This window comes from Orbicella faveolata, unplaced genomic scaffold (genome assembly GCF_042242905.1).
Source record: "Orbicella faveolata isolate gen_17 unplaced genomic scaffold, um_ofav_v1 contig_47, whole genome shotgun sequence".
Lineage (NCBI taxonomy): Eukaryota > Metazoa > Cnidaria > Anthozoa > Scleractinia > Merulinidae > Orbicella > Orbicella faveolata.
The window spans coordinates 1,519,014-1,537,581 of NW_028301577.1; the positions used below are offsets into that span (position 1 = coordinate 1,519,014).

Below are 18,568 nucleotides of genomic sequence, written 5' to 3' on the forward strand. Positions count from 1 at the left end.
AGCTGGCAGGCTTATTGAGAAGTAATACAAAATAATAATTTGACGGGAAATAGAGCTTGTGATTGGCTTAAGATGATCACGTGACCACTTTCTCTGTTCAAAGTAGCGCCGAGGAAGCAAGAATACACCGGCATGGCGTACACAACTCCCGGCGGAAAGAAAAGAGTTTGCTACTATTACGATGGTAAGCGCCAAATTTTCTCCCAAACTCATATTTCTTGTTTAAAACGTGCTTAAGACTAGTTTGTGTAAGTTTGAAGGCTTATTTGGGTGTTAAAATAGCCTAATTTTATCTTCGTGTTCTTTCGTCTTTTTCGCGTTCCAAACAAAGGTGACATCGGTAACTACTACTACGGCCAAGGCCATCCGATGAAGCCACATCGTATTCGAATGACCCACAACTTACTTCTGAACTATGGTTTGTACAGGAAAATGGAGATCTACGTAAGTGTGCTCTCTGGATTTCTTATTTGAACAAGCGGTGCTGAGCTGGACTGTCAGTTATTTCTTTCGTTTGAATGAAATGTCATTCGTTTATCCCTTTTCACGCTTTTTTAATTTAGCGCCCGCACAAAGCAAACTTGGAGGAGATGACCAAATACCATTCAGATGATTACATCAAATTCCTGAAGACTATAAGGCCTGATAACATGTCAGAGTATACAAAGCAGATGCAAAGATGTGAGTACAAAAATTATTGACTAAGCATGCATGCGGTTTCCATTTCCTCTTGTGTTCTTCAACTTTCGACGTATGAAAATCAAAACAATTTAGCTGAAGTATTCCATCTGAAATATCAGCTCTCTACCTTGCTAGGTAATGCTCTACATGTTTGATGTCCACTGTGGAAGAGGGAACAATTATGATGCATTTTAATGTTATGATGAAGGGTTTTCCCTTTGGACAAGTTCCTGTTTACCAAACATAACTTATTTTAAGAGAACTTTTCGATTTGATCCAAAATGTTATCTATCGCATTGAATACATGATAATCATGCATAGGGAAACTGTTTTGATGGTTAATCTTTAACTTGTCTCCTCTTCCGATAGCTGTAAGTGTGATTATTGTTACTAAGTAGCAGATAATAGGAACTAGTACAGGAGAGGTGAACAATTTAAGGCTCTTTCAGATAATACCATAAACTGCTGCGTATAAGCCCCCTCTCCCCCCAGAAAGGGGGGAGAGGGGCCTTATATGCCCATCTAACTGACTGTGAACTAAATATTACTTCTGATTGTAAGCCCCCCCCCCCCTCTAGCTTTAAATAAAAGTGAATTTGATCTTTTTTGATGGTCTTTAAAGCTTAATTTATGCAAAACTAGTTTTTCTATTTTGCATCTCCTTTGTCCTCCTCCTCCCCCGCCCCTCTTGTTTATAGGCCAATCCAAAATCCCTTGCAAAGCTGCATAACCCTAGGGCTTACAAGCAGCAGTTAAAGGTATGGCATCAATAGTAAAATTGTGTTCTTTTTTTGTCAGTCAATGTAGGGGAGGATTGTCCAGTGTTTGATGGTTTGTTTGAGTTTTGTCAGCTGTCAACTGGTGGATCTATTGGTAAATGAGAGTCGTTGTTTTAATGAAACTAGTATCTTCTGTTGTGATCTGAACGTCATTTTAGAAAAACATTATGTGAACTTGAAATTGTGTCCTTCCTTGATTTTCAGCGGGAGCTGTGAAGCTGAATAAACAGCAGACAGATATTGCTGTCAATTGGGCTGGTGGCTTGCATCACGCCAAGAAATCTGAGGCATCAGGGTTTTGCTATGTCAATGATATTGTTCTGGCAATTCTGGAGCTACTGAAGTAAGTGTTGAATAGTGTGCTTGTTTTTAAACTTAATATAATTTTCTCTTGCCCTTATTCATTCTGTTTGTCTGCTCAAAGACCTTTTCTTTTATTGTCTTTTATTTTCTGATTTCAGCTTAGATTCACAACCCAATTCCCTAAATCCTTCCCTGTTATCGACACATAGTGTATAGAAACCACTGATATTGACTATTATCAGCACTAATGTTGAATTTTTATTCTACCAGATACCACCAGCGTGTCTTGTATATTGATATAGACATTCATCATGGTGACGGAGTAGAGGAAGCGTTTTACACCACTGATCGGGTCATGACAGTGTCATTTCACAAATATGGAGAATACTTCCCTGGGACTGGAGATCTTAGGGTGAGTAATGTTACCCAATGTACTAGCGCTTTAAAAATGGAAACTTCTCTTGAACCTGAACAATTATCTCATGAAAGGTTGAAGAAAGTCAGGGTCGTAGTTAAGAAAATAGTCTTCCAGCTAAGATTTTCTTTGAGCCTGTCACCATTTTTCGCAAAAGACCTGGAACAAAATGTCCATCTCTAATCTTTTGCAATGCCTTGAATGCATGGCTACCATGCATCGTGTTTACAACATGGGGGATGAAGTACATGGAAAGGGAACACGCTAAACAAGTGGTCAAAACAACATTTTATTTAAATTACTTTATTTGTTAGAGTGGCACTGATACTCAAGGTAGTCAGGAATTTATTCCAAACTTTTCATCTAGGCAGTTCGATATGGTTCAAATATCGGATGATTGTACATGTATGTGACTGTGTAACCCAAAAAAACCATTTGTTGTTTTTTACTGAGTGATTGCCCACCAAAATCCAGCCGGCAATCACCTCTTTCTCAGCCAGTGAATTTTGCAAGCAGCCAGTGCTTAGCGTCAACCCTGGAAAGGTGGTGAAAAAGAGCTTCCATAGATTTTGTTACTCATATACTTTATATGATGGTAGCCTCTATAATTATTCACTAAAAAAATGGTAGTCCACAAAGAGGAATTTTATATGCTCTTTTGTAAGATTGGGAATTTGTTTAGATAAGCACTGCTTGAAAGCTGTATGTTTACTTGAATCAGTAAAATTCATATTTCTCTCTTCCTAGGACATTGGAGCAGGGAAAGGAAAATATTATGCTGTGAACTTTCCACTCAGAGATGGAATTGATGATGAGTCTTATGAACAAATCTTCAATCCTGTAAGTCCGAGCTGTAACATTTTATGTAGGACATTATGTTCATATAAAGAAAAGGTTTTGTTGTGTTACCTTTATCAGTGTTTATTTGTAAATTCTCCTAAGCCTTTTAAAACGAATAGATCTTGATTAAAAGCCTAATTACCTGGCCCCATTTGTTCAAAAGCCGATTAAAGTAACCCATGGTTAGTGGTTATTCGGCGATTAAATTTCTTATTCCCGGTATAACTAATCGGGGAATAAAATGGTTTTCCTGAAAACAGATTTAATGTGGGATTAACTATCCTGCAATTAAGCTCATATTAAGCCGGTAAAACTGGTCTCTGGTGGTAGCACTAGGGGAGGGAGGGGATAATTATGATGGCTCCTGCAAAATTTATACAAACTTTAACTTGTCGTTAAGTAAAATGAAAAAGAAAGCCCAATTTTGATATCTCAACTATATTTGCTCTCTGTAACAACCAATAAAAATGCTGAAATGGAAATTAGAGTTGTGATAAACATTCTGTGCAAGACAAATGCCGGGCGAAGCTCATGCATCAGCCAGAAAATTTTTCAGCGTTAATTAGTTCTTTACACTTTATAATTTAGAATAGTCTCTATTTGGATGGGCTTATAAAGTAAGTTTGGCTAAGCAAAGAAGAGAAACCGGAGATTGATTCTCTTGATTCTGCTAAATGAGATAAACAACTTTTTGAAGAACAAGCAAGTTCGACAGTGAAGTAAACTTTAACAATATTTCGTCCATAAAATACTTGCCTTTATCAAGCCAAAAAAGCTTTTAATTCCACCACTGATCTTTCCTTGTACATTACAGCAGAATTGTTGAAATTTCTTGCTTTGCGCTCTTTGTGTAAAAAATTTCGTTGACTGCTGAACTGGAGTCCATCCGTGTTGTGAAAACTCAAAAAACTGCAGGAAAACTGGAGGGAAAAGTGACAGCTATTTTAAAAAAGTAGTCAGGTAGCCAGAATTGCTTTTCTTTCCCTACTGGGCATGGCATTAAAGCAGAATCTACAAACTGTAAGTCCTCCTGAATTAACGAGTTAATCCACCTCACTAAGTGGGTTAAATCTAACCCTTAGTTTAATCCTTAGATAGTGCTAATCGAGCTTCAAGGAACAGAATTTATTCGAAGGATAAATCTATTCTGTAGATTAGGATGATGTAATCGTGAGTTATCGCTAATCGGCTTTCAAACAACCAGGGCCAGAGCAAGAGTGAAAGAAGAAGTGTATAAAACAGTAGGGGGAACTTAGATTTTCCCCTTTCAGAGATTAAATATTTTGAAGACAGTTTCTGTTGTCAATTTGTTCATGGTATATTGTTCAGAGGAGCTGGTAAATATGTGGAGATTTTAATATTTGCAAAACCGGACTACTTCTTTCAGGTAGTTTCAAAGGTAATGGAGGTGTACAAACCAAATGCTGTTGTTCTTCAGTGTGGAGCTGACTCCTTAGCTGGTGACAGACTTGGCTGCTTCAATCTGTCGCTTAAAGGTACAGACCATAATGGCTTAGTTAGGTATCAGAGACTTTTCAAAATACTTGTTAAAGCTATTGCCAAGCAATTTTTGGAGGTTTTCCAATATCTTGTTTTTTGAAGTATGCAGTTCTTCCTTGGGATCATCATTTAGATGTTGCTGGAACAATACTCACAAATTTTGTGGAATTAGGAATCTTGAAAGAATATTACTTGGAACATTTTTTGGGTTGTCTTTGGAGATCTTAGTAATCACTCATCCTCATTGGGCCCACGAGGACTCTTGAGGCCTGAGATCTTAGTAATGCTCAGTCATCAATGAGTTTAATGAGGTCCCATTGATTGTGATTGTAGGGCATGCACAGTGTGTGAACTTTGTCAAGAAGTTCAATCTGCCGCTACTGATTCTTGGAGGAGGTGGATACACTATCAGAAATGTTGCAAGATGCTGGACGTTTGAGACAGCAGTAGCTTTGGACTCTGATATTGCAAATGGTATGTCAAGAATACCAAGTACATATAACTTATTTGTCTGTGTTTGGTAATACTATTTGTATACGTAAGTTTCTTCAGTTGGTATATAGTGAAATAATGTAGAAATACCTCAGTATTCTATAGACTTCTACCTCACAGAGTGTAGATGAAGCAAAATTATCAAAACATTATTTTGTACCTCTATGCGCAGAACCAGGAGATTTTTTGGACAATTTGGAGTTGTTGGAATTCGTTGGTTAATTTCCAGCAATGTTATGGTATTTCTCTGATCAGGAACGAAAGTAATTGTATATTTTTAATAAAATGCAACATTAAACTAGAGAAAATCCTATTGGATTGGCCTCATTTTCACAAAACACAAATGTGGAAAACCCAGCATCTTTGCTGTAACATTTTTTTTTTACTAGGGTGCATATAAACTCTGGCCAATGTTGTATTGTAATATTTCTCTAGAACTTCCATACAATGACTACTTTGAGTACTTTGGCCCAGACTTCAAGCTTCATATCAGTCCCTCCAACATGGCAAACCAAAACACTACTGACTACCTGGAAAAAATCAAGTAAGAATGTTAATTAGTTTTTCCTTACATTTAAAATAACATTTAAATATTTGCCCTTGTGAGTACTGATGGACTGTTTTTCTGTAACAATTTTTTTTTATTTCTAGACAAAGATTGTTTGAAAATCTGCGAATGCTTCCCCATGCACCAGGAGTGCAGATGCACCGTAAGTGAAAAAAGAATGACACTTTGCTGGATTCTAATCATTCTATGAGAGAGATGACTATCATGATACTGACAATTTACCTCTCTTATCATGTAATCTTGTCTTCACACAAAGCAATGTTTGACATTTGGATGATACTTTTTGATCCATTGTGTTTAGCGATCCCTGATGATGCTCCAGTACTGGAAAGTGACAATGAAGAGGACATGGAGTCAGACCGCAGGATAAGTAGTAAGTGCACTCTGCTTTCCTGAAAAATGTAATTCTCAAAAGGGGTAAGAATCTAATTTCAGCCAAGTGTTTTTGTTTTGTATTTTAGCAAATTCTTATTAGTCAATGAGCTAGAGGCGTTGTAGAGGGAATAGTCAACTTGTCTTCTTCTCTTTGGTTACTGGTATATACATATAGTTTTTACAGAAAATTCAAATGCACTAATTGTCAATGTTCCACAGCCAGTATCTTCTAAATGTGAGTAATCTGAAATGTTCTAATCTGAGTTGTTGAATTCCAGTCCGTGCATCAGACAAACACATTGCACATCAAGAGGAATACTCAGATTCAGAAGATGAAGGAGACAACAGAAGAGATGTTCATCACGCAAAGGAAGTGAAACGTTCTCGTAAGCGAGCCAAAGGATCAGCAACACCTGTTGAAAAGATGGTACCAAATGGAGTTGAAAATGCTGTTAACGACGACTCTAAGTCCTCCGCTGTGTCAAATGAGAGCTCTTCTACAAAACCCAGCACCTCTCCTGTGGAGGAGAAGGAAAAGCCAAAGAGTTCAACCAGCACTCCTAGGGAGGGGTCCCCACAAACAGTGGCCAGCGTCACAGCAGAGGTGTCAACAGAACCAGCTCCTGAACAGGAAGCAAGTAGAAAAAGGTGCCTCCTTTTGTTCAGTTTATCAAGTTGAAATGACGTAGTTATCTGATAATCTGGTGCAATAGAAATAATGGGTACTCTCAGTGTTTCAAAATGCACTTATCAAATCTGAGAAATAAATAAGTAAATAACTCAAATGTGCTACAATCTTTGCATTCTACACTTTCAGTGATTTGGCCCTCGATTTAAATGTTGATATCCTTTGTTGATTCGCAGTCCTGAGGTTGCGGAAGGTCCCCCAGCAAGTAAAGATGGCAACACAGAAGAGGCCATGGAGGTGGAAGAGTCTGAAGCTCCTGCTAACACTGATGGGTAACTACTGATCACTACAAAAATTACTCTGACTGTTTATCCTCCACTCCTGTATGTTTTTTTTGTTACCTGAGGCGAATAGTTCCCAATTTTAACTTTTAGCCAGCAACATATGAATCTAAAATGATTAAATAGTGATTTGACATTGGCAACATTTTCCTCTTCTTGTTTTAAAGCTTATACAGTAATTTGATTTTTCGTACTCGGTTTACGTTGGCTGAAGTTATCCAGAACTGTTTCTACTTTCTACAACGATCACATCAACTTTGCCGGCAATGATCTTTCGATTTTCGTGAGTCTCACGGCGAGTGTTGATTGCAAAGCTTAATTATGGATTACTTGATTTGTATGTCTGATGGCATATTTTCTCGTCTTTCCTTTGCTCAGTGATACTTCATCCAGTGTGGACATCCCTGATGCCTCCAACACAGGTATGTAATATTTATTATCTTGCTTGCTTTCTTTGCCTTAATTATTAACTAAGACGGCTGCGAAAATGTGTAAAGGCGGGAAAAAAAAGAATTGGAAGTTGGGCAGGAGGGGAATGCTGTCACTGCTTTGCTATCTCGTGACAAGCTCTGTCAGCTACATGTACGCAGGCTAAAGTTCACATGTAGGCAAAAACGAGTTAACAACTGAACAGCCTTACACATTGTATGTTTTATTTGGAGTTATCGGGATCAAGGAAACGTCAGTGCTGCAACGTATGAACCTGTGGTGAATCTTTCAACTGAGCCAAGTAAAACTGAATTATAATATTTCGTTCTTTCTCTAACAACGGCAACGTGAGAAGCTGAAACTATTGTTGATGTGACAATGTGGCGGATGTGGCTATTTCACCAAATCACGTGTTGAAGGTGGATACCGGATGGTGCCCTTTTTCGGTGACTTGATTTTGATTGTATTCTTTCTGTTTTCTACAGTTAAAAGTAATTCACCCAAGCCTACGGAAGAGGAGGAAAAAGAAAAGGCTCCTCAAACTGAAGAAAGCGAAGAAACTGAAAAAGAGGAGGAGACAAAGATGGAACACTGAACAACAACTCCCCTCACCCTCCCCTAACACTCGATTCCCTCTTGCTGGCTCGCTGCTCCTTCCCGTCCGTCCCAGTGTTTTTTTCGACTCCCCCCCCCTTGCTTCCTTCATCCACCGTCGTGTATATGTATAGTTTCACGTGTTGTTTTTTACTGGCGTTTATCTTGTTAGACACTGAACAATATTCTTCTGTATAGGTAAAGAATTTTCTCGCTTAAAGTAATAAAAGTATTAAATTATATTCTAACTTATTTGCTGATTGATCGTTGTTTTCTCACAAAATTTCCCTGTTGCCTCTATCACCTCTCTCGAGTAGACATGAATTATTTGGGTGATAAGCTCACTCTGAACGGCGATATCGAGGTTATGGAAATACTAGTGAGAAGTGGAAACATAATCCAAAGGGCGATATGAGGTCAGAGTTAGTCCGCGATCATCTTTTATCGATTTTTACTAGTCATCTTCACCTGCTTCTCAGTCGATCACGCAGTTAGTCATTCAAAGCAACCCCGCTTCGAAAAGCTCAATCAAAATACAGGATATTGCATTTTTATCACAATGCATTGATTACAAAGCAATGTATGGTGGTTAGATATTGGAAAAAGTTCACATTAGGATGTATTAAGAATCTCCGAGTGACGGAGTTTTGATTTAGTTTGTTTGAATGCCATACCGGAGGTCCATAAAGGTCCGTACATGATGTACATGGCAACGAGAAAACACTATGCCTTAACTCTTGATTACTTTTACCGAGCAAGGCACGTGTCAAAAGTTATACATCAAAACAATGCCCGTGGCCCATGTCTTGTTGGGTATATAATTCATGGTAGGTTACCATATAGTCTCCCAGCCATATAGTCATCCAGATATCCCATAATAATGCTAACCAACGAAGGCCTGCAAATCCTTGTATACCCCTGTACACCCTTGTAAACCCTTGTAAACCCCTGTATACCCATACAAACCCTTGCAAACCTCTGTACACCCTTGTAAACCCCTCTATACCCTTATATAACCATGTAAACTCCTGTATACCCCTGTATACCCATGTAAACCCTTGTAAACCCTTGTATACCGATCTATGCTCATACAAACCCTTGTATATCCCTGCACACCCTTGTAAAACCATGTATACCCCTGTATACCCTTGTATACCCATGTAAACCCTTGTATATCCCTGTACACCCTTGCGAACCCCTGTATACCTTGTATACCCTTGTAAACACTTGTCAACCCCTGTATACCCTTGTACCCATAAAACCCCCTTATACCCCTGTAAACCCTTGTAAGCCCCTGTATACCCTTAAATACCTTGGTAAACCCTTTTATCCCTTTTATCCCTCTCTATACTCCTGTAAACCCTTGTAAACTATTGTACACCCTTGTATACCTCTATAAACTCTTGTATACCTCTGTAAACCTTTACAAGGGATTACAAGGAATTAAAAGGGTTTACAAGGGTATACAAGGGTTCACAAGGGTATACAGGGGTTTACAGTGGTATACAAGGGGGTACAGGGGTATACAGGGGTTTACTAGGGTATTCAAGGGTTTACAGGGGTATACAGGGGATTACAAAGGCATACAGGGGTTTACAAGGGTATGCAAGGGTTTGCAAGGGTATTCAAGGGTTTACATGGGTAAAAGGACTCACACGGGTGTTATAGGCATTATTATGGGATAGCTGGGAGACTATGGTGGCCTACCATGAATTATATGCCCATTGTTGTCATAGAAGAATAGCTAGTCGGCTACCCAGAATATGGAGTCTACCTTCAATTTGTAGGAGGTCTAATTTATTCCGCACCAAATACATTCGTCATGAAACTAGTAATTTTTTACTTCTTTTGTGTGTTTTCATTATTCAATGTCATATGCCTGTGTTTTCTATATATGGGTTATTGACCAAGTGTGAGGTCAAGATGGCTGGATATTGGCCAAGTTCTTTTTTTGCGTGTTTATGGACCGAGACGGAGTCGAGGTCCATAAACACGCAAAAAAAGAACGAGGCCAATATCCAGCCATCTTGGCCGAACAAGCTTGGTCAATAAAGGATTTATTATATGGCTTTAGGGAAAATTTTTCTTGCGGGACATGGCGGGTAGTCCCGAGCGGGCAAGATAGCTCCATCTTGCCCGCTCGGGTAGCCAATCACAGCGCAGGATTTGATTCATCTTGCCCGCTCACGGAGTTAGCCATATAATAAATGGCGTTTCTTGCTTCTTGGCAATCTCGTTACCAGGGCTTTTCCCGATTTCTAAGGAAAAGCCCTGGGAATGAGGTTGTGGAGTTGGCGTTATATAACATCATACGGCATCTGTAAAACATTACATAACTAAAAGAATGCACTGAGAAAAACTCATATGTTTAGATTTCTGGTTGGTTAAACCACTTTTTTAATCAGTGAATGCATGTTGAATAAATTTGGAGACGTTTTAGTGAGCCAACAGTTTGTGCTGTGAATGGACCAATATTGCTGTTTCACGTTAACCGGAAATGCGCCGTCACGCGTCTTCACGGCCTCCTGGTTCTTGACACGTGATAGGTCGCGTGTTTCTGAGGCTGTTGCGTGAATTATGTGACAAATGTGACAAAGCCGGCGAATGATTCTGACAGTGTCTCAGTACAACATGGCGATTAAGGCTATTTCCTTGCGTTATAAGCTGTGCCTAATTTTCCTCTAACAGTACTAGGGGAACATAAATGGAAAAATTATTGACGGACGAGCCGAATGTCCTTGAAACACTTCTGGAACAAGGAGAAAGGTTTGCTCGAAATGGACAACTGGACAAATCTTTTAGTGCATATTCGAATGCGTTTCGAGTCGGAGTTGTACCCAAGGAATGCATAACATCGTTAGTGACTGCGCTTGTAGAATTTCAACGAAACAAACTGTGTAAAGATGGAAAGGAAGAAAGCTGTTCTCAAGAAGGCAGCAGTAGCCAAAGTATGTTCTCTTGTGCAATGTGTAACTGTGTGTTTATGAAGCCAGTGACTTTGGTTTGTGGCCATACTTTCTGTGAACTTTGTCTTACTGAGGAACACTCTTTCACTGGCCATGTAGAGTGTAGTAAATGTGGAAGGGATGTTTCTACAAACTTGATGTACTCTGTCAATGTACTAGTAATGAATTGTATCCAGAAATGGTTTCCGAAAGAATATCAAAGACAGGTGGAAAAAATGCAGGGACATGAATGTCTCATTGGAAACGACCTAAAGACAGCCATCAAGCGGTTCACTGAAATCCTGTCTACATCTTCTAACGATTTTCACTGTTTGTGTTGGCGTTCTGACGCCCTTCTTCGAATTGGACGGCCAGATTTGGCACTACAGGACATCGAACAAGCTTGTAAACTTCGGCCAAGTTTAGCTAGAACTTTCTATAGGAAAGCAGTAGTTCTAGCAAACTTGGCAAAACTCGAAGGGGTCCTGTCCTCCAAGCATGAAGAGAGTGTACTGGCTCTGTTACGGTGCTTTGCTCTCTCGCCCGGAAGTCACCGATATCGCCAAGAGTTCACGGAAAATTTACATCAGTTGTTAAGCCCAAAATTTACAAACTCAAATAGAACTTTGTTAGTTCTCAAACTTGGTCGTGCCGGAAAGAAAGAACTTGCTGGTCAAGACGGTAGAACGGCAAAAATGGACGTTACTATGAAGCACTTGACTCCACATGTAAGTACCCGGGGGTACTTCACATCGTCCAACCAGAACTTAGTTTCGCTTCAACTCAGAGGCAAAAGTGATCACAGCCACGATGTATTTACCAGTAGTACGAAAAGCAATGCTGGTGGGGAGTTGAAAAAGAGAGCGCAGAAATCTCATTCATTTTCAAACGGCAAAGAAACTTTATGTACTAACGATCAAACAAAGCTTAATCAACAGGTCAAAAAGCCTAAAAGTGAAATCGAGGCCGTTGGCGAAGGAATCAAAAAAAGGTTCGTAGAAGTTGAAGATTTTGAATGTAAACTTTGCTACAGTTTACTGTTCCAGCCCATAACGACAATATGCGGGCACACATTTTGCCGGGAATGTCTTGAACGATGCCTTGATCATCGTGTCGAATGTCCGTGTTGCAGAACTGCTTTAGATCAGTACAACCGAGGAGATCCAAACATGGAAATCACTGAAGTACTGGACGTCATTTTAGCTAAGTATTTCCCAGCGGAATACAATGAAAGAACGAAAACGTATCAAGAAAAGATGGACACGCTTCTGAGGTAGGGATATTGATAATGGCGGAAATCATCAATTCATGTAATGGTTGTTACGTAACTCCAAAATCAATGTTTATTCTGCGTTAATGTAGCGAGGTAGTACTTGTCTACACTAACAGCTGTTAGAGCGGAGAGAAATTTATTTTGAAGTTATTATTACTATTAAGTAAAGGAGCGTACAGATGTGTCCATTGGATTTCACGCGGCCAGGCTCAGAAAACTGTCATGTAAAATTCTTCTGGCATTTGTTATGTAACGTGTGCGCGTGAGTTTACGTGCGTATGTTTGATACAGTATGCTAACACGAAAGTTTCTTAGAATAGTGTTTTTAAGTCTGCTATATGCCTTAATAAGTTATATTGACTTTTCCAGCAAGTAGGGCGTTGTGCGCCCAAGACATATAGAAAATAAAATGGGGGGGGGGGGGGATGACGGTGGGGGGATGGGGGTTGAATGTAGATCTTGTTTCACTGTAAATTAAAAGGTCTTTTCACAATTCACAGAGTATAAAAATACACATCTCAAATTAGTGAATTTATGATATATCAAAATTGAGCTGCAGAGATATGAAGACAGGATTGATCATTGCAGAAAATCACTGCAGAGGTCATGGGTTCGAATCCTGTTCAAGCCTGAATGTTTTTTGAGGCTAAGGAGCTTGGTTATGGCATTGGCCAGGTACAAAATTACCTTTCAATGGAAGGAAACCTGAAAATAGTAGTTGACTAAGATAGAGAAACACTAAAGAGATAACAATAAACCACAACGTAATAAGGATAGTTAAGAATGGTGAAGATTGACATCATTGGATCGCAAACAACAAACTTGAGTAATTTAGACTAAATTTTTCAAGCTGTGCAAACCATGACGTAGCTCCTTTAATTTCACAGACATTTCATGTAGGGCGAAAAAATGGAAACTTTCACTCAAACTGGCCAAATTTATGAGATTTTGAAAGTTAATGTCTAAAGAATGGCTTTGCCAAGCATCTTTGCCATTTCTGTGCTGCTTTTTTTCCACAAGAGGCAAAAAGAAAACCATGTTTGTCATCAATCAGTTTATTTATGTATGAAATGCATGACCAAGATAACAGTAAAATGAGAGAAAACATAAAGATTTGACAGATATCTTTTCTTTCTTATGCAATGTTTGTTATGCAATGCTGGTTGGTGAATTTAGTGGAATTGATCAAAATAAGAATTCACAATAAATTGAACATTTATTTCTCATGTAATAGAAAACTATTTTGTAAAATCATGGCTCACAGTTACTAGCAAAATCACAACTTCTGGGAAAGAAAACCAGCCATTTCACATTTTCATTGGAAAAATAGGTGGCCATTCACGAACCTCAAATTATGCTCTTTACTAGAGAAAGCTGTGCATGCGACAGATGATGAGTGCAACCTAAAGACCTACCTGAACCATGAATTGTGAAAAAAAACCATAGTTAGAAGTAGCTTGAAGTATTTGTGATGCATGAATGTTACTAAAATTTGTGTATGTAGCAATTATTCTAATTGTTTGCTGCCATATGCAGCTCCTGGAAACTGGCTGATTTTTGTCTAAAACATGTGATATGTGCTGACTGCGCTCCATGCTGACATAATGAAATCTGAATCAGTAAATTAGTGTTATCTACCATGATTGACAGTTAAGAAAGTATTTTGAGTTTTGGGCATTGGAATTTTTAATTCACTCTGGCACTATAGAAAGAAGACCATTTTTAGTGCAGAGTGCACTATTGGGATGGTTTAGGGGGCTGCTGTTCGCGAAGACACTAATTCACTAACGCCATAAGGTGTAAACTTTAATGTTTGTTTAATTAATTAATTTCAATTAATCAATTAGCCTTGTGGGAAGGGGGGCTGGGTGCGGTAGGTACCCGAGTTCATTACGCAAAATGTGCCTTACTTACGTTGTCTTCTCTGATAACATGACAAAAATATATATGTGGTTTTTGCAAATATCATGCTATCCATGTGGTGCCATTCTCTCAGGAACAAAAGCAATTTGCTCCAAATGCATGCGCAGATTAGTTAGCGTCCAAGTCGACTATATGTTAGGTGAAAGATACACTTCATAACATATAAGACGCATGCGTTCTAGCATTGCTAGTGTGATAAACTCTGTTCTTGAGTTCAGATGCACGTTTTTTTTAAATTTTTTGTAATGAGTGATATCACACTCTTGTTTTGGCTGGGGATAGCAGTTATATTTCAGGTAACTTCAGTTCTCCTTTTTTAGTGCAAAGAACGTTACTGTGACTGCGTATCTTCTGGAATCTTCCCTAGCTCGATTCAAGAATTGTTTTATAACTATTGTGTGTTTGCCAGGGTTGAAATAGAGAATAGGAACATATTTCTTCTCCCCAGCAGCTTGTTTGTTTCCTCTTCTTTGAAAGAGAGCCCAATGTTCATATTCAGCTGAAACTTTCCCATGGTAGTTACATGTAAAACTAGTAAATTTGTGACAAAAGAAACTTCATTATTATTGCCACAGACTCCGTGGCACTTACTAAAACCTCCAATTAATTTCATCAGTCGATGAGGCGACTCGCTCACCGATTTGGGATATAATTTCGGTCAAGTAAAGACCTCTTTCTTCAATATTTTTCATTGAAATGCTCCTCAGTTGTATTACTTGATAGCATTGTGTATTAGTTTGATGTGGTTTTATTGTTTACACCAACTCGGCTGACAACAGAATTAGAATGCACCATTCTGTGATTCGACATGACTATTTAATAATTAGATTAGTTCTTGTTTATCGGTGAAATGAAAATTTACGTTTTGAATAAAACAAAATCGTTCCTCTTCAACTTTTCAGCAGATATGTAACTTTTATATTCCATTTATCTCCAGCATTGAGTTAAAAAAATACACATCTTATATTTTCGTGGAAACAAAGGTATCTTGTTGCATACATTGGCGAGAACAAAAGTATCAAATTACAATGTTGGCATGAAAAGTAATGCTACAAAATGAACGAAACTCAAGATAAAATACGACAATAAATTTAAACGGTAATTATAAGTTATCTTTGAGCAAAACACAAACATGAAACATACACGCGGCTAAGATTATGTCTTATCAAGTTTTTGTCCGCTCATACTTTGCAAAGGGGAAAAGGCCAGGGAACAGCAGGGGTGAGGACCTGTGTGACTACTGCATCAGAGCCGTAAATTACACTCTGCACTATGTGAGATTGTCTCACTAGTTTACTTCTCAGGACTATGTGAGATTGTCTCACTAGTTTACTTCTCAGGGTCCCGGGCTACTTCGTTGTTTCAATGTGTGTCACAGTGGTGATCCTGTTTGTCTTCTATCAGATTACTGGAGGTCATTCTGTATTGCATTTCACCCCCTTATTGTTTTGGGTCCTGTGACTTCATGCAATTTCTGACGAGTTTTTGGGGATTTGTCTGCATAAAGGGACATTTATTTCCCCCACCCCATATTCACTTTGCTGTAGCCAAAATGATTGAAGTGAGGAAAGACATCTTATTGTATCACTGTGTTGCCTTCAATGGTTTGAGTTGTGTGCATTTGACATTCATTCTAACATCTATTTTCACTCTCTTCTCAACAGTTTGGGGAAAGGTGACAGTCCACATGTGCCTATTTTTGTCTGTACTGTAGCTGTGCCAAAAGTGCCATGTCCATTGCATGTGTTTGAGCCGAGATATCGCCTAATGTTACGCCGATGTGTCAAGTCAGGTTCCAGGCAGTTTGGCATGTGTGTGGAGAGCGATGACCCAGATAAAGACTTTGCAGATTATGGGACCATGCTCAATGTTGAAACTGTGCATTTTCTTCCTGATGGACGTTCCATTGTGCACACAGTAGGTGGACGACGATTCCGTGTCATTTCACGAAGCATGGTAGATGGTTATCACACAGCTACTGTAGAATGGTTACAAGATGAAAGCGTTGAGGATGCGGAGGAACTAAAGCAACTCATTGCGCTAAACAGAGATGGTTACATAACATTGCAGAATTGGTTCAGCCAGATGACCACAGAACAGCGTCAGTGCATCACTAATGCCATTGGACCTGTCCCAGCTTTCAAGGAAGACCTTCAGTTACTTCATGATGGTCCAGACTGGGTGTGGTGGGTACTTGCAGCATTACCCCTTCAAGACAAAGCAAAGCTTATAATTTTAGGAATGACATCAATGCTTGAACGGCTTAAGAGTGTATTCCGTTTCTTACAGTTAATGCTCTCATTGCAAAGTAGCCCAATGGATACCAGTTCTTCGGCTTCCTGATATAAATTGTGTGTTGACATGTATTTAATTTTGATTTCTTGTCCCATTTTACAGTGGGGCAATCAGTATTAAATTATTTATTTATTTTCCGGTGGCTCCGTAAATGAATATCCACTGACCACGATAGCATTTGCAAATTTTAACAAAACAAAGATTCAAATATTGTGGTGACACCACATCTGTGTTCTTTTTTCCAGCTGTTTATCATTTTATATGGGTTAATGCACACCACTTTCACAGTAATAGATAACTGACAAGTGATTAAGGTTTCTCTTGGCCTCTCCCTCAGCTAACTGTCAATTTTGATAGAAACTGTTAAAGTAAATCAGTTGCTGATATATAGGGCTTTGCTTTGACTAGGTTAAAAGAATAATTAGTAGTACTTTTGGCAATGATGCTTTAAAAAGAAGTTGCACAGGCTTTAAGGGTTTCTTTTACTTCTCATCAGCTTTCTTTAATTTTGATACTGAGGTATTTTGCAAAGCTTTGTTTTACAGAGGTTGAGAGTATGCAGAATTGTCAGTTCTTCATGACATAATCATTCCAGTCAATGCTCAACTAGAATGGGTTTCACTTGAAACCAAAATCAATTAGACATCTCAGCCAATCTCAAACCCTAGTAAAACCAGAGTAATTGCCTGATTACATTCAACACTCAAATGAAACTCACTCTAAATAAATGAATAAATTCTGCAATAATTCCTGATTTGCTACGTGTGCTGCTAGAGCCAATGTGATGTTCCAAAAATAATATCCATATATGCCTACAGAAGGCATTTCTTGGTGTGAACCACCACCCCCAAATTCCATGTTAGTTTAATTTTCATTGACCTTCCTCTGGGTGGATATGGATATATTCTGGAACTGCAGATTGTTCCAGTCTCATTTGTTCTGATATTTAAAAATACTATTAAAAATATTTCCTTACATTGACAAATCCGGTTTGTACTTGAGCGAAGCTTAATTAAATGTGGTTGTGTTGTAATGCTAATTAGGGTGTAAATACTTTCAGAATGGAAACAATTTATTGCTTGCATAGGAATGGTTCAGCATTAAGTCAGATCTGTCATAAGTAAATTAATGCTAATGTTTTATATGAATGATCTTGTTGATATTTTGCTGTATTGTCACACAATCAATTAAAATTGTTGGAAACAAAGCTATGGCTCCTGAGATTAACACATTGTTTATGTACCATGTCAACATATTGTGTTATATAGCTGGTGACTTTCCCGCTACAGTGCACCCATTCATTGGCTAGTTCATGGTCACATGACATCTAACAATGAAACTGTTTCCCGCCAAATGCCATGAGCGGGCAGCATTGCGAAAACTATGACGTCAAATGGGAAACAGTTCACTGTTACCCCGGAAATGTTGACTGCTGTGGCATGTCATTTATTAATAAAGTGATCATTTGTTTTCCACCGGTTAGTCCCATTTGTTTTGCTATAGAACAAATCACTTCGTCTCACGAAACATTGAGATTCTCGGGAAACAAAATTCACTGTTCCCCTCAGGACAAGTCATCAAGTGTAAACTGTGTTTCTGTCTGCAGTTGGCATAAGATTGTACTCATGCATTGCACTTCAGTGTGGACATTCACTTCACGGATACTTCAAACTGTAACTAAATTATGATTGCCAACATGATGTAATATTTCTATGACATGTTTAATTCAACAAAAATCTAAAAATCTATGTGTAGTTTTCGCCCTGCAAGTATTTGTATTGAGCACTCCAGAGATTGTGTGAAACCACTTCTGTTCTTTGTTTATTATCTAATTAATGTTTGTACCTTAATCTTTCCATTTGGTATCCTACTAACTTGTGGTGTTTTTAGTCCCATATACTGACTTAAAAACAACACACAAGGTATGTTAAAGTTAGCTTGTGCCCTAGGGAGTCGGAGTAAGGCTGAAAGTGGAGTAAGGGGGAGGGGAAGGGAAAAAATTATCTTTCCTTCCGCCCCCTCCGGCCCTCCCCACACCCGCTTATTTTTTTAATGAAGCTGAAACCCGTTGAAATCGCCTTGAAACGGCTCCCAAAACGGCGCAGAAACAAAAGAAACACACAGAATAGTAGAAGGAAGTTGTTTTTATTCAATTTCTTTTTCATATTTCGAACTATTACATACGAT

At 38.6% G+C, this 18,568-nt stretch overlaps 2 protein-coding genes across 2 annotated transcripts; both read left to right on the forward strand.

The window, feature by feature from the left end:
- The first annotated feature begins 85 nt into the window (after window positions 1–85).
- On the forward strand, window positions 86–8,197 carry LOC110057244 (histone deacetylase 1-like). Its single transcript, XM_020763834.2, has 16 exons — window positions 86–184; window positions 332–444; window positions 564–681; window positions 1,480–1,554; window positions 1,665–1,803; window positions 2,034–2,175; window positions 2,926–3,018; window positions 4,406–4,514; window positions 4,852–4,992; window positions 5,446–5,554; window positions 5,662–5,720; window positions 5,880–5,951; window positions 6,232–6,601; window positions 6,818–6,913; window positions 7,301–7,344; window positions 7,837–8,197. The coding sequence occupies exons 1-16, from the start codon at window positions 133–135 to the stop codon at window positions 7,944–7,946; spliced, it is 1,842 nt and encodes a 613-aa protein (XP_020619493.1). The 5' UTR covers window positions 86–132; the 3' UTR covers window positions 7,947–8,197.
- Window positions 8,198–10,510: 2,313 nt separating this feature from the next.
- Window positions 10,511–17,588, forward strand: LOC110057168 (LON peptidase N-terminal domain and RING finger protein 1-like). Its single transcript, XM_020763755.2, has 2 exons — window positions 10,511–12,163; window positions 15,751–17,588. Exons 1-2 carry the CDS (start codon window positions 10,650–10,652, stop codon window positions 16,427–16,429), a joined length of 2,193 nt encoding a protein of 730 aa, XP_020619414.2. The 5' UTR covers window positions 10,511–10,649; the 3' UTR covers window positions 16,430–17,588.
- Window positions 17,589–18,568: the final 980 nt, after the last annotated feature.